Source organism: Gallus gallus, chromosome 1 (assembly GCF_016699485.2).
Source record: "Gallus gallus isolate bGalGal1 chromosome 1, bGalGal1.mat.broiler.GRCg7b, whole genome shotgun sequence".
Classification (NCBI taxonomy): Eukaryota; Metazoa; Chordata; class Aves; order Galliformes; family Phasianidae; genus Gallus; species Gallus gallus.
In genome coordinates, this window is record NC_052532.1 from 111,882,212 (window position 1) to 111,898,271 (window position 16,060).

Here is a 16,060-nt window from a genome sequence, read left to right on the forward strand (position 1 = left end):
AACTGTGCAAGTCTGTCTTGATCCAAACATTGCTTCTTTTTACTGCAACCAAAATACACTTCTATTGCCCCAGGTATGGACTATTTTCAGGTCATAGAATTTGCACACCTTAACAACACAGTGCAGGTTGTCAGAAATCTGGTAGGCCTCTAACATTCTGTTTTATGACCTAAGAACAGTTCATACTCATCTTCAGCATCAGTATCATCCTCAAGTTCAGAATGTGACTGACCGGCAGCCCAAGCATGCAGTGGACTGGGGAGGGCTGGTGGGATCTGCAAAACATTTCCTTCCTTCACATAGGCAGTGTCATTTTTCTCTTACAAAGTCCTTTTCCTACCCCTGAAACAGCTGATGATCTAAACTGTTTTCAGACCGAGCATAATCCTTGCAAATGAATCGCTCCAGGTCGCAAATGTAAATATTTCTCTGTTTGTATTTTGGATATTATTTCGTTATTTTTTCATGAGATGTTAGATGTGCCAATTTCAAAATTCAACCTGTAAGTTTTAAATTAAACCCAGAATCTATCAAGGAGATGTATTGAGCATATGGGTGAAAATTAATAATGCCTGCCTGTGAAAGGAAAGACTACTTCCAGACTTGTGGGTGAAATTCATCCTTACAAACCTATCTGCATATATATTGCTTGATGGTCATGCTGTTGGGTATTGGCTGCTGACAAACTTGGCAAACTAATGCTCGTATTTTTTCACGCTCATTCAATCTGAACATGAGATTAGTCACAGCACAGTTCTCAAAAGTTTCAGCAATTTCTGACTTAGGGGTATACTTGCTGCTTCTGCTTGTTCTGTGTACAACTTTTGTTAATGCAGATCTGCATACAGATCCTAGCTCAGACAAATTCTTGTGCAACATAAATGGTTGGCAACATCCATTTCACTCTTCCTTGCACTGAACGTGGGCAACTGATACAGTTGTAAGCTTTGACAGATTGGTGTTGCTTTTTGCCAGCCTAAGCAATGAATGCTACAGCTGTTGAAAGAGGTGTCTGAACTTTGTTCCAGAATGCAGGGGAAAAAAAAGGAAAGAAAGAAAGAAAGAAATTGGAAGTTAGGCCCATCAGTTAAAAAAAGAAACTACTATCCTCCATCCTGGAAGGTAGGAGGACCCTGTAAGCAGACTTGATGCTAGAGAATGAAGTACTTCTAAAGAAAGTTAATTGTTTGTTCATTGACTTCCAAGAAACTGCCTTCTGATGGCAGCTTAAACTCACACTCCTCTCCCCATTCACTGAGACTGATTGTTAGCAGAAAAATAGTTTACATGCAGGTCCCCCCAAGACACAGCCAACTGTCTTCCAAATTTCTCAAAGAGTTTGTTCTATAAGAATATTTCAGTGCAAAGCTCCCCATGTATTATGCTCTGTATTCCTTGGTTGTGGTTTCATCTGTCACATCCAGGTGTGATGCCCAGCACTTGGCATTCAAAGGGAGGTGAGATAACTGTGAAGCGACACAGCTAGAGTGGGGAAAGCATTTGCCTCAGTGATGGAATGGATCTGGTATGGACACTTTTCTTCCTTGTGTGTTTTTGCATCAGTTTTTCCTGCTAGCTTCTAATGATGAGTCTGCATATTATCAGATGACAATTCATTTTCCATACATTGGTGAATACTCACCCACATTTGGAAACTTATTACTGAGAGGCCTGAGTGGTACTCAGCCTGCACATCTCACAGAAGGAAAAAAAATGGCTGCTCAGGTTACCCTGTGTGAAATTTATACAATTGCAGAACCATAGAATATCCTGAGCTGGAAGGAGGCCACAAGGACCATCAAGTCCAACTATTGGCTCTGCACAGGACCAGCCAAAATCAAACCCTATGTCTGAGAGCGCTCTCCAGATGCTCCTTGAACTCCGGCACTGGGGGCCGTGCCCACAGCCCTGGGCAGCCCGTTCCATGTCCACCGCCCTGTGGTGCAGCCCCTGTCCCTAACCCCCAGCTGCCCCTCCCCTGACACAGCTCCATGCCGTTCCCTCGGGCCCTGTCGCTGTCACACAGAGCAGAGCTCAGCGCTGCCCCTCCGCTCCCTGTGAGGAGCTGCAGCCGCCATCAGGCCTCCCCTCAGCTCCTCTGCTCTGCGCTGAGCACACCGAGGGAACAGGCAATCTAACCGTGCTGGCTTTTTATCGGCATTCCAAACCGATGCTGTTTTAACGTTTTTAAAGGTTTGTATGGCATAGAGCGTAACCTCATGGGAACATCTCTCACCTTACACGTTACCACTGTGCGGATTATAGGTTTAATTATTTCTGACAGTTTTCTTCATTTTTTTTCCTTTTCAATTTGTATGGAGATAGGAACGGGACATTCTTGACAAAGCGTCCTCAGCTCTGCATTTTACAGCAAGCCTTTACGCTATTTCATCAGACAATTCTGCCTCGATAGGCTCTTTTTCTTCCTCGTTTTCCTGTGTGTAAGGAACAACTGCGTAACTTACCTTTGTGTTAATGAGTTTTAAGAAGTTGCACGTGTGCGAAACTACTACAGCAGAAATGAGGGCCGCTCCGAAAGTAATGCCTCCTATTTTATTATGTTGGCCCACAACATCAGAGGCAGATGGTGGTGGTGTGGCAGGAGATGTCAAACCTTCCCGCCGATATTCCGTTCCATTTTGCAGCCCTATGACAGATGGCAGCAGAGGGGCAGCCTGACACAATGGCATCTGATGTGGAAGTCCGTAGGAAGCATAGGTGTGTCACTGAATTCCTCCATGCAGAAAAAATGGCAGCCACTGACATTCCTTGATGCTTGCTGAATGTTGATGGGGACCAAGCAGTGGATGTGAGCACAGTGAGGTGATGGGTGGTGCATTTCAGCAGTGGTGACGGTGACAGTGGGTCACCTCCACTGGTGCAGATGGTTACGAGCACGGCATGCAGGCTCACGTTCGTGGCTGTTGAAAATGCATAGCTAGTGGTGCTGAGTGTTGAAAAGCAGTGTTTTGTAGCTGAGAATTTGCTCTGTTAAGTAGCGCCATTGTGCTCTTTGTATCTGTAGTAGTTTCCATGCAAATAAATAGGAGGCATTGCAGAAACCTACATGCTTTGGAAACTGCAACAGTTCCCAACCAATTCCTACAGAACACAATGCTCTTCCACGAGCATTCTTCTAACTCAAAGCTCAGAAAAGCACACCCTTGTGACTCGCAGCTATCTTCTGCAGGTAGATTTGTGTGTCTGTGTGTAATGTAAAAAGCACAGAATGGGACCTGGCAGGTTAATTACACACTCGGTCTTTTGACATTCATGGGATGTCCCAGACGTTCCTTTGAGTGGTTTTACGAGGAGACGACCGGTCACCTGCCCAACTGGATGCGCATCAGAGCGCTCTCAGAAGCCTCCTTTACTCGGCTGCGGGAGTGCTGTTTCACCAGCAACAAAAGACGATTCAAACACCGCTCCAGATACAGCAGCCCCTCAAAGCTAACATCCTGCTAGGAGAAAATTCGCTCTACCCGTCCCCGGACAAAGCTGCGGAGCTTGGCCACAGAGGCTGTCACCGCAGGCAGGGCTGCAGGCACCACGCGGGAGCGCGCAGCCGACTGAGGAGAATACCGCCCTTCCCGCCTCTGCCCACGCACCGCCCGGCGGAGCCGCGGGACGCTCCCAACACCTGCGCTGGGCTCAGCCCGCCCCGCCGCGGGCGCTGACAGCCACCCCGCGGAGCCCCCTCCCCGCGCCATGACGTCATCGCACGCCGCGCCTGCGCACAGCGCGCCGGCCGACCCTCCCCGACCCCTCGGCGGGGGAGGGGGCGTGGCCCCGCGCTCGGCGCGGGCGGGGAGAAAGGGAGCGGAAACCAACGCGGCCCCCCGCGTGCGTGCGTGTGTGCGTGCCGCGCCTGCTCGGCCGCGCGCGCGCACCCGGGGCGCCCGCCCCCGCCACGGCCTTTGCGTGACGGCGGCGGGGAGCGCGCGCGCCCGCCCGCCCTCCCGCGCGGCCAGCGCCTATCGCGGCCGCCGCCGCCGCCTCTCCTCTCCTCCTCGCGGCTGGGAGCGGAACCGACGGCCGCGCCGGCGCCTCCCCGCCCCTCCCCCTCCTACTATTATCCTCCCGCACGGTGCGCGCTCCCCTAGCCACCCCCCCCTTCCCCGGTGCCTCGGGAGCGCGCCCGCTCGGCGAGGGAGGGATCGAGCCGGCGCTGCCGCCCGCCGCCGCCGCCTATCCCCTCCATGGAGCTCGCGCCGCCCCGCTGAGCCGGAGCCGCCCGCCCGCCCGCCGCTGCCGCCGGGGAGTAACCGGGGGAGGGAGGGGGCGGGAGGGGGGTGGGGGGACGAAGAGGAGGAAGGTGGGGTCGCGGGGTGCGTGACACGCGCGGCGGCCCGAGGAGCGGAGAGCCCCGGCGGCGGTTGCGGCCGTTCCGGCGGTTGCGGCCGTTGGTTGCGGCTGTTGGCGCTGAGCGGCGGGGGAGCGCGCCGCGCGGCGGGGAGCGTGCCCGCGGCCCCCCCGCTTCCTTCTCCTCCTCCTCCTCCTCCCCCCGCACCCGGGGCCGCCGCCTGACGGGCGGACCATGGCCGACGACGACGTGCTGTTCGAGGACGTGTACGAGCTGTGCGAGGTGATCGGCAAGTGAGTCCCGCGGGGAGGGGGAGGGGGGAGAAAAGGAGAAGGGAGGGGGGAGAGCAGAGCCCCCCCACCCAGCGCGGGGATGCTGTGCCCGGCACCCACCTGAGTCGCGGTGCGGGCGGCCCCGGCGCGCTGCCCACCGCCCTGAGGTTGGGGGGGGCGGGGGGGGGGGAAGGAGGGGGGGAGAGGCGCTCCGGTGCTTCCTCAGCCACCATGATCCCCGCCCGCCCGGCCGCCGCGCAGCCTGGCGCTGCCCAGCCCTCCTGTTCTCCTCCCCATCCCCGGCACACCCATCGGTGGTTGCCTGCTGAACAGGGATCGCTGTGGATCCACCTATCGCTCGGGTGGCCGCGCCAGGTGTTGGCTCTCCCCGCGCCTTGCCGCACAATGAGCGGCGTGCTGCTTGGCGGTGCCCCTGGCACCCCGTGCTCGCGCGGATCTGCCTTCGCTCCGCTCTCCGGCGGTGCGTGAGGCAGGGGGAGAACTTGGCCTCTCCTGTCCCCTTATGCAACTGTTACTGCGTGCTCGTGTCAAACCTCGGAGGTCGCCGGCGTTCCCCGGCTGCCTGTTTTGGGCCACGCTCCTGTGGGCTGCGCGGTGATGACAGCTCTGTGCGTTACCACACCAAGAAAACGCCGAGCATCCCCCAAATCAGATGGCGCTGAACGGGAGCCGAACTCCCCGCTCTGTATTTTCGTGACTGCCCGGTTTCAAAATCCTTTTTTTTGTTGTTGTTGTTCATTCGTTGTGTTCCGCACGCCTCCTCTAGTTGTGCTTGGGCTGCGTGAAAGATGTAGCAGTGTTGCTGCTTCCTAATTGTCTGCGTGCGTCTGACTGAGCAGCTGAGATTGCCGTGGGAGCCTTAGCGTGGCACTGCTCCGGGTGCCTGCAGCTCTTTCTTCCTGAGAATGAATTCTATACGAGTGGCATTCCCTGTGTTTCGATGATAAACAAAAGAGTTTTGCCGCATGTATTCCCCCTCCCGCTCCCCACCAGAGCACTTCTCAGTTTCTATCCGCTGCCGCCCGCTTTCAGAGCTCAGGCTAAAAATATTCTGGAATTAATCTTTCCTGAGGATTATACTAAAATGCTTGTCTTGGACTTAGCAGGTTACTTTGCTGTCAGCTGAAGTTTCAGCCCTCTGCTCTGTCATTTCACGCGGTATTAGCACCTTTCCCTGGCCACAAACAACTTTTAAAAATAGGAAGCTTAGAGGGCCTTGCTTGCTGTCGTAAGCTGAAAGCCATTGCCAGCGGTTCGTGGGGAGCTTACATAGCCGAGGAACAAAAACTGTGATTAAATGGGTTTTGAAGGTGATTTTTGGCATGCTCCTTTCACAAGTGGTTTCATGCTAACTGCTGCAGTCCACGCGCTGCTTTCTCAGAGCTGGGTACCGTTAGAAAGGTGAAGTGCTTCCGCTTGACAGGACTGCATGTGCTGTTAGGGAATGGCTCCTTCACAGCCACCCAGATGTTGGTGCGGCTCCAATGACTTTTGGTGTTGCGATCTGTGAATTCTGAAGGGATTCGAGGTTCAAAACCTGTGAACTGTGAAGCTTCTTTAGCTGATACCTGAGATTTGATTATTCTGGATGCGTTGTGATGTAACTTGATCTAACAGATCAATGTTGGATTGTAGGAGCACGGTGCTGCCAAGAGCGCTGTAACAGAACGGGGTGGATCACTGAAGCTAGCAGTGGTGGTGGGAAAGGGTTTGTGTGCGGATGTTGTGTCCCTCCTCTAAAAAATAAACCGCCCAGTTTTGTTTGTACAGTTGTAGAAGTGGTATTCCTGTTTCTTTGCAGTGCTGCTCAGGTGAATTCTGAGGAATGGGGGACACAGCACCTTTATTTAGTTTTCAGATTTTTGATAGCACCTCGCTCATCTTTAGGCAACTTGGGGAAAGCCTCTGTTAATCTGCTTTGAATTGCTACGTAGGCATCTGGCTAAACATCTCTCAGCAAAACATCAACTAAATGTCTGCACCTTCCTGTGATTTATTATCGATTGATGGAGTAATCTGGTTCTTGCAAATAGCGCATCCGGCCCTGATTTGTGTTTTAGGTCCATGAAATATTAAAGCGTGCGATTCATCCTTCCTAAATGGGTAGTTACCGCTGTCACTTAAAGTAGTAAAAGGTATTTCCAGAAAGGGTGTGGGAAGGAGATTCTGGACTGTAAAATAACTGAATATTTTGTCTGACTTTGTAAGAGAAATCTCAAAGCTCCCATACGGTCTACTTGAGAAGTAAGTCCTACATGGGAGTTCCCTTGCTGGCAGTATGTGGTCCTATTTGTTGAAGCTCATTCTGAACTTTTGAGTAAACATAAAACAATTTTAAATGTGATAAACTGATAAGACTTATTTTGTATAAACACAACGATAATAGCTTTTTGCTGCAGTGTGGAACAGTAGCTGTAACAGTATATGAAAGAATTGATTGGAATGACAGAGTGATGAATCGTTTATTACGTGGCATTTAATGTGTTTAAGTTCTGCAAGCATGCATTTTTCATTCTGAATAGATAGAGGATAAAAGAAAAGTCAGGAGGGAATGAGAGAATTTCTAATCCATGTTTCTTTTAGAAAAAATTTAAGGGCAATTTTCATTTGCATACACTTCCAGTATCCCAATTGCTTTGCTGAATGCTGTGGAGAGATAAAAAATTGAGTAACAAATCCAATTTCTTGTTAAACTTTTTAAAGTGGCATCCGTGATGCTGATGTTAGTCACGTGGCTTTACTTTACCAAATGTGTTATGTTGTAGGTTGCTGTCTTCTTTTCAGAGTTGGCTGGCACGAGCATGCTTCAATGCAAGAAGTTACTGGGGGCTTCTAGCTTGGCCTTCAAAGACATAGTGGTGTATGTGGGAATAAAAGATGCAAGTGTGCCTCGTTTATTTTTTTTCTTCAAACTTGCTTCCAGTTAGCTTTGAAGGGATTTTCCCTGTGTGTTGTTGAGAAGTACATAAGCTAGAATATTTAAGCCTTCCATTGTGTTGATCAGAGCGTGCATTTGATTAACAGGCTGCAGATAGTGGTAACAGGTGTGCTTCTTTATTTTTCATTAAAATTTGCATTCAGAGTACATTGAGTGGTTCTTGAAGCTCCGTGTAGGTGTAGGGCTGAACCACCTTGGGTGAGAACTGTTCTGGGTTTATAACAGGAGCTCTGTGTAAATGTAACAGAGGTCCTCATTACTCTGAAGAGAATGCCTGTCTTTAAGCTAGAGCAGACAAAGTTGATATTGAACTTAGAAGTCCAAAACATGACTTCTGACAGATACCTTCTTCTGAGAGGACTTTATCTCACATTAATGGGTTTTGCTTTCTGTACCTATTGAGACTCATGTTGATTAATGTTAGCTTTTAGAGGGGTACTGTAAAAACTGATCTGCCTAACAGTAGGATTGCGTGTTGCTTCAGTATCGTTTGCTACACTGATATGTATATCTCCAAATGTTGAAGTTAGAAATACAATGTGATAACGTTGATGAGTTTCTGTTCAAGTGAGCATTGGTCACAATTGAAATCCTCAGTCTTCATCTTGATAGCCACGTGAATTAGTTTTTTGTCTACCACTTGTGGGCTGTAAATTCGTACAGTTATTGTGTGTAGTAGTGGTGCAGTTGCTGGCATTTTTAGTACCCAAAAATAGTATGAGAGTTGGTGCTTGTGCCGCTGTAGTTTCAGAATGTTCTTTGCAATATGACTGGGTTCAAGCTAGCTGTTCACTGCATTGCACGCTGAGGATTTCAGGTTTTCATCTCTCCCTCCTCTGTGGTGGACTTCTCTGCTTGGACTCTTCCCTCTGGTGAGGAGGAGGCTGAGTGCCTACAGCCTGAAGGAGTTCCTCTCTTCTCCATACCGACAGTGGCGGAATATGGCTGATGTGGGGGAAGGGGGAAGGATGGGATGAAGATGTCTTGGGGCAAGTGGTGGGATCTTTACACAAGATTTTTATTTTTATTTTTTGCATTAAAATATGGAAGCCTGTTTCCCATTCTAATAGAACAGAAGGAGGGCGGTTGTGATTCCATCCTGAGCTGTGATCTTGAAACGGCCATGCTTTAAACTTATATGCTAGTCAGAATGATTAAGAAAGTGAGGAGAGATCTCATGGACTCCGTGTCCGAGAAATGGAAGTATGGTGACAGCAAAACTATCTAGAATCATTCTCCTTGCTTCAATGATACTGTTCATCAGTATTGCCTCTGTTTTCTCTGCATGGCAGTGAGAATAATACTCTTGTCTCAAACGTGCTTTTTCTCTAGTGCACTGTTGAGGTTTTGCATCTTGTGTAAAACCAGTGGATGTAACTGCTGAGTATAGTTTTGACAAAGCAAACAAAAACATGAAACAGTTGCAGTGTGTTCTCACTGTTTAGAAAGGAGGGAGAAGGAAGGGAACTTTTCAGGGGTACGGAATGCTGTCTGATTTAGCTTTTTAATTTCTTAGTGCTGTTTGAAATACTAGTTTACTAATATATGGCCAGCTGTTTTCTGTGTTAAAGTGTTGAAAACAAACAGGTTAAAATGAATGTTTGGTTTAAGTGTGAGGTTATAATGTGTTTTGCTCTCGAAAACTGACATACACAGATGCTGGACTATCTACTTACCTAAGTTATTGTGCTACAGATTTTAACTGTAATACTGACCTGGTTCTGCTTATGAAAGTCTATCCAACTGTAGCTGAACACGGGGTGCAATTAAAATATGTAGCTACAGAGTAAAACATTTGAAGTGGTACTCTTCCATTTTCTGGTGTTGTTTTGATAAGCAGCATCTTTCCTCACATGCATCCTTATGCTGTGAGCAAGACGGCTGTGATAACTGGGAAGTAGAGTCATTTTTAGGAGGGGAATTTGGTCTAGGAAGATGCACTGAGTTTGTGCAGGGGCTTTACAGATATGTTTTTCTGCTTTCACACCCAAGAGAGGAAAGCTTTGAATGTAGGAGCAGTGGAGCAACAGCGTGCAGAGTAGTCCTGAGTAATTTTAGGCAATGAGTTAGTTGATGTAAGACTTGTTGGCTACCAAAATTTTGGAGAAGTCATCTTGGAGAAGTTATGGGACAAGAAACTGTCTTGATTTGGAGATCTGTTCGGTTGTTTGATCTTTTTATTAGCATAGCTCTGTTGACTTCTAGAATGGGGCCTAGGCTTTAGGATCCTGGCAATCCCTGACTGTCATTTCAGTTAAAATGCAATGCTTCATTTTAATGAGTGATAGAGAAATACTAGGAGAGGAAAAATCTGTATTTTATGTCAACAGCCACTTACGTACTTAGTCCTCTGTTTGATACACCGGCCTTTTTATAGTCTCTTATGTAGATGTCATGACGATGAATGGTAATTGAGCAGTATTAACTGCTTATTATATTGTGGTGTTTTCAAAGATCGCTTTTCAGAAGGCTGTAGTCATGTTAAATGTGTCAACTAAGGAATGGTGACTTTAGAATTGAAAGGGATTAGTGTTTAAAACTAGGTATTTTATGCCAAATTATATAGGTAATTTTAAAAGTAAATCTTAGGAATTCTCTGAAGAGTGAATCTGTATTTTAATAAACAGTGTGAAGGTGTATATACAGGACATAGAAGTTCGCAGCCCAAGTAATTTCAGAAGTTGAACTGAGCTCCTAAGATATTGTACCAGTCAGCTAATATAGCCACCTACGGAACCCCAAGAAACACTTTATTCTTCTTTGCCTTTATCAGGTAAGCATATAAGAAAATACCTAGGTAAGGACATCCTAAGCATGGGATAGGAAAGCCTTCCCTTCAGAGTAGCTGTAAACTGAAACGTGTTTCAGTGTCAGATCAGTAACTTCTTTTAATACACTTCTGTATTTGTAGTAAATTATTGTTTCATGGGAGATGCCCAATGGTATCCTGTTCTGTCTCCCTTGTCAGAAACAGGAATGCACTGCAAGTTTGTTATGATAGTGTTACTATCATAAGCCCCATTTTTATCCACAGCTTCACTTTTTACAATAAACATAGCTAAATGAAGTTTGAAGTAATTGTTGGAGCTTGACAGTGAAGATGTTTGGATTATAATAAGGGTTTACTTTTTTCGTCAATTTATAGAAGAAGCAGATGTACCTTTTCAGAGAAACAGCTAGAAAACCATTACAGAATCAATGTAGGACTGAAAGGATCAAGGACTACTTCCTAATGTAGTTTCAAATGACAGAGGTGACCCCACTTGGTTAAGATGTGCCTTGTTCTTTTACTTTGACGTGTTTTTGCTGGAATAGGGTAGGAAGGTGTAGCTAGTGATTTACTACACACCTCCTGTCTTTTATTGCACTGCTCGAGGTACAGTGGGACTGTACTTTTTTTCCAGGCAGAGGACATGTCAGTATTTTTGTCATCAATGCTTTGTCAGTTCTGTATTTTGACTCAGTCTTTTCAGAAACTAGCAGTTGAAACTTCACCATGTGAAGAAGACATTTGATGCATGGTTCTTACACACTGAGAACAGTCACTGTATGCACCTTAAGTTCTAAAGAAATCAGAGAATTCTAAATAGCATTTGGTTAGTTTTTCACGTGGCTGCTATACCTATTTCTTTGGCTTTCCAATGGTGTGTATAACTGAAGGTAATGCAGTTTCCTTTTGGATGATCATCGCTCTATTCTTTGAATAGTGTGCAGGCAAGCAATTGCTCCTCACTTTTAATATTGAGAAAATTTCTAAGGCTATTTGAATTAATAAAACTCTAAAGAGGTTTGCCTCTGAACGAAATGTTTAGAAGTGAAATATCAGGTATATGGGTATCTCTTCTGGTGTAAGAGGTGTTCTGTGTTTCAGTTCAGTGTTTTAGGAAGCACTTAGAGCTAAGCTGAAACACTGTTTGTTTCTTATTGGTATCAGTTCTGATGTAACTGAGATTGAGAAACTCTTGCTATTTTAAAGTGTACTTTCCTAGGGAACATGTGGTTCTTCATTGTTAATTCATGGTTAATGGTTCTTCATGTGGTTAATTCGGAACTTTGTTTAAACTCACTGTTACCGGGGCTTGGGAGGTAGTTCATATTCAAATGTTCTTGACCCAAGGAGCTCGAGGGGTAAAGAAAAAAACTCTTTGTGTTGTGAGGCTGAAGCACAGTGGTTTTTAAGATATTCAGTGAATATCTTCGTATGTGAAATGTGTCCTTACTCATGTGTCTTCTTATGTGGGTATGGAAAGTATCCATTTTTATTTTGCACCTCCAGGCTTTAGTATGGGCTCTATCAGTATTTAAGCTGTTGTAATGAGGAGGGAAAAAATGCTTTTACAAAGGTGGTCCCCAGCTGATAACGTTCTGTCATCACATTTGGGATGTTCTAGCTAAAAAGAATGTAGGTTATCCTATTGCTTTCACCCTCCTCTAAGATAATTCTGCAATTGCAGCTGCCAATTGAGCTGTTATCTGCCTGCTTCTCTTGGGATTATTTTGTTTGTTTATTTTGGCCCCAAATGTTTTTCCCTATTCTGAATGGAGGGAAATGGTTCTGAACAGCAGAAAAGCACTGACACTTGTTTTAGTGATCCTTACAAGTGTATGTGTGAAGAACCATTATCTCTCTCCCCCACAACATTGATAAGAGAAAGATGATATAGAAGGTGGGAGTGAGGATAGCTTAGGAAGAAGACAGAAATGTAGGGAGTGCTATCTTTCAGAGATAGAATCTTTCCTGAATTGGTACTGATCTGACCTAGTAACTTTTCCTGGAATGGAGGTTTGCCAGGGATAAACTTGAATCCAACAGAACCAGACAGGGAGAGTTTGGATGGGTTTACAGCAAACATCTTTGTGCGCCTGGGTGAGGCATTGTAGGAGTTTATGAGTACAATTTTTCTGATGCGAGTTGAATTAAGTTTCCTGTTGCTGAAGTCTTGCTCTTTTCGCGTGCTTCCATTCCCTGCTGCATGATCCCCTCTTCCTCTGTGCCAGCTTTAGCACCCATCTGATCTGTATAAGCCAGGTGTACTATGAAGTTGGGTCACTTGTTGGGTGAGTTATTTTTCTGCTGGTTTTACTGGCTCAAACTGACCTACAGTGCAGTCGAGGCAAGCTCAAGGTAGAAGATGTAGGAACAGACATGCAGCATTCCTCCCTTCCCCCCACCCTTGACAACGGTGAACTATTAAGTTAGGCCACATCATTAAATACTTCATTTTTCAAAAAAGTTTCACTTTTTTTTTTTTTTTTTTGCATTATATGAAGATATAATATACACAATAGAGCCAAATGAATGCTACAAAGGCAACTGTGCATCTGGTATTTTTATTTTTTGAATACTTGAATTAACTCCTTGATGCATATTAACTTATGATATGGGTAGTTTTATAGATGCTCATCAAGTGTGTTTGTGTTTTGTTGGGTCCTTCCGAATTTAAGTATTAGCAGTTAGAGACATGACTTGCACTCTTAGCCCTAAGCATGCTTAGTGTTTGTAATTCCTTTTATAAAAAACAAAGCCTATTGTTTCTAGTTCTGATGTGCTTATGTTTGAAAGCACTCATAACATGGGTAGGAAAAATCAAAGAATTTAAAACCAGGTTTTCTTGACCTACCTTTTTTCAGGTTTGGTTTTGCTATAAACCTAAGTTTAAAATATATTGTGTTGAGTAAAAACTTGTTCTGATTTAAAAGTTTACCTGCAGGAGTTCTGTGTTAGGACATCTAGATCAAATCTAGATTGAAAAGTACCAACTCCTGCTTACAGAAAACATTGTTTTGCCTTCTTCGTACCCCAAATCTTACTGTGTTCCTGCAAGCATCCTCATTCCAAAGCTTTGGTGCTTATTGAGATGAAAGCAACAAAAGGGGCCTTGAAAACTGAAGGTCAGACAGAGTTGTTCTGCTCAGTTACAGCCATTAGATTGTTTTGCTTTTTCCTTCGTGGAAGAAATGGTTATCTTTTGGCTGGATTTCAGGGCTGTTCAGCTCTTAAGGTTCAACCGTCTTTAAAAGCATAAAGTAAAGAGGGTGCTTAAAAATGTCAGGAGCCTATTCTCTAATCTTAGATCTTAAGTGTGTCAGGTTTTTTATCGGTTGCAGGCGCTTCTAATTGGAAAGTATTCAATACTTCCTAGCTGCCATTGAGACAGGGTACTTTCTGAACTCCGGCAGATATATCATCTTTTTCAGTTTCTTAATTTCTTACTTGTTTGAAGTTTTCAAAGATCTTAATTATCTGTTGCTCTGCCCGTTAGGAATGTTTTCAAGTAGATTGTTGGCTGTAAAGTTGGCTTCCACGTGTTATGTTCAAAATACAGTTCTCTTAGAGTAGGAACTGGAAATCAGTAGGAAATCAGATTTCTTCCCTTTTTTGCCTAGTGAGCATGATCATGATGGGTGTTCCTTTTCCTTTCTCAGTGATCTGGTGGATTTAAAATTATTCCGTAGTAAGTCATCTGGGAGTGCTGGTAATATCTTTGTCTCCCACATCTAGCCTGGCAAATGCTTCTTCAGACACTGTGTGTTAGGGAAGGATTTGTCAGTGGCGCAGTCTGGTTGGAGGCCCGTAGCTAGCAGTGCTCCCCAGTTGGTATTGGGTCTGGTCTTGTTCAATATCTTTATCAATTACTTGAATGAAGGGATAGAGTGTGCCCTCAGCAAGTTTGCTGGTGATAGAAAGATGCAGGCCAGGCTGGAGAGCTGGAACCTAATGAGGAAAGGCTGAGAGATCTGGGACCGTTCTGCTTGGGGAGGAGAAGATTGAGAGAGGATCGTACCAGTGCTTATAAATACCTAAAGGGTGGGAGGCAGGTGGCTGAGGCCAGGCTCTCTTCAGTAGTGCTTAGTGACAGAGCAAGGGGCAATGGGCACAGCCTGGAATGCAGGAAGTTCCACATGAACGTGAGCAAGAAGCTGTTTACTGTGCGGGTGGCAGAGCACTGGAACAGGCTGCCCAGAGAGGCTGTGGAGGCTCCTTCTGTGGAGATATTCATAACCTGTCTGGACTCTTTCCTGTGTAACCTACTGTAGGGAACCTGCTTTAGCAGGAGGGTGGAGCAGGAGGGTCCAACCCCTAGGATTCTGTGATTCTTTGACTCCAACGCGTGCCTCCCAACTTCCAAGTGAATTTTCTAACTGTTTTTGATATGCTTTTTAATATGCTTGGCTCCTTATGTCTTAGAATTAAATGGCAAACTCAGATGTGTGGAGTTTAGCAGAGAGGTGAGATCAGGAAACTTCTGTGATTCTTTTCCTGAATATTTGTTGTTTTTTTAGCATAGATCTTAATTTCCTATATCACTTAGGTGTTTTACAAAAGCTTCACAGCCTGCAGAAAGCTCGGAGTTCAGAAGTCTCTTCCTGTTGGGAACTTACTTCCAGCCTGTCAGTAGTTGTTACTGTTGCAAAGCCAAGAAAAGGCACGATCATGCCTTCATGCACTGTGGTTCAGATACATTACACGGCTGGAGCATTCAGAAACCGGTGGTGACTTCTGGGGTTATTGATACATTGTAGACTTAAGTGTGAATATTTTTTGCCAAAGCTGTTTAAAAATGCTTTTTCTGTTACTTGTTAAAACTGCTCTATGATGTTGCATTTAAGGAGAGGGAAGGAAACCCTTCCTGTACCTTATAACTGTACTTTCTAATGGATTTTCCAATTTTTTGTCACTGAAAAAAAGAAAAAGCTAACCTTAAATATTTACTGTTTAAACAAGGCTGGAAGAATTATTCAGAACTGTTCTTCATTTAACTTCTTCTCTTCCTCTCAGTTGGTAGCTTGAGACTTTGCTGCCATCTCTAGTTTCTTGAGGAAATTAATCTTGACAGCTCTTCACTCCTACATTTTGATCAGTACTTGTAAAATAAGAAACCGAGTGAGTGACCGTTGGTGGAAGAGTTTGTGGTTTTTCTTTCCTTTAGAAAATGTTAAGGAGTTTCTCTAAAGAGAAATATCTTTGTGCTTTTCCTTGTCTCGTCTTCATATACAGCTGTAGTTACTGAGCAAGCTTTTAACTCTTTCTTCTCTAATGGTAACTGCTAAAAATTCATAAGTCTTACTCCTGTTCTGCACCTTAACTTTGTAATTTATTTTCTGCATCTTTAGTTTGCTTTTGGATGTGAACATACCATCTAATGCTACTTTTAAATGTATTTTTATTTTTTAAAACCTGATTTTGTTCTTCTTCTCCCTATTCCTTTGAGTGCCTTCAGAATACATAGGAGACAGAGACTGTATGAAACAGAATTTTACTTCCAATTTGAGTGTCAGTATACCTTAATGTTTCAACAGTGTCTCTGCCTGTTTTCATTTGTTCAGCATTTCTTTTTTTTATTATTATTATTATAAAACTCCTTGTAAGCTGTTAAAGGTTCTTTCAGTTTGTTGGCTTGTTTGTTTTCCCTCTACTTTGCCTTATATCACATCAATCCTTTTATATGTTATTTCAATGTATGTGCTGGCATACACTGAGATCCTGTTTAGTTTTCTTCAGACCTGCTGGCTTCCCAGCAGACT

General features: G+C 45.0%; 1 protein-coding gene and 1 long non-coding RNA gene across 14 annotated transcripts in view; one reads left to right on the top strand and one right to left on the bottom strand.

Annotated features, from left to right (window-relative positions):
• The window catches only part of LOC101750030, a 44,904-nt gene extending 40,178 nt beyond the window's left edge, over positions 1 to 4,726 (bottom strand). For all 3 annotated transcript variants that reach the window (XR_003072778.3, XR_001471105.4, XR_003072777.3), the window contains exon 1: positions 4,696 to 4,726. This is a non-coding gene — a long non-coding RNA (uncharacterized LOC101750030). The remainder of the gene's footprint in view (positions 1 to 4,695) is intronic.
• The window catches only part of CASK (calcium/calmodulin dependent serine protein kinase), a 195,396-nt gene continuing 183,857 nt past the window's right edge, over positions 4,522 to 16,060 (top strand). For all 11 annotated transcript variants that reach the window (XM_015301649.4, XM_015301645.4, XM_025145956.3 and 8 more), the window contains exon 1: positions 4,522 to 4,596. In XM_015301649.4, the coding sequence (XP_015157135.1) occupies positions 4,538 to 4,596 (59 nt within the window). In that variant the 5' untranslated portion in view covers positions 4,522 to 4,537. The remainder of the gene's footprint in view (positions 4,597 to 16,060) is intronic.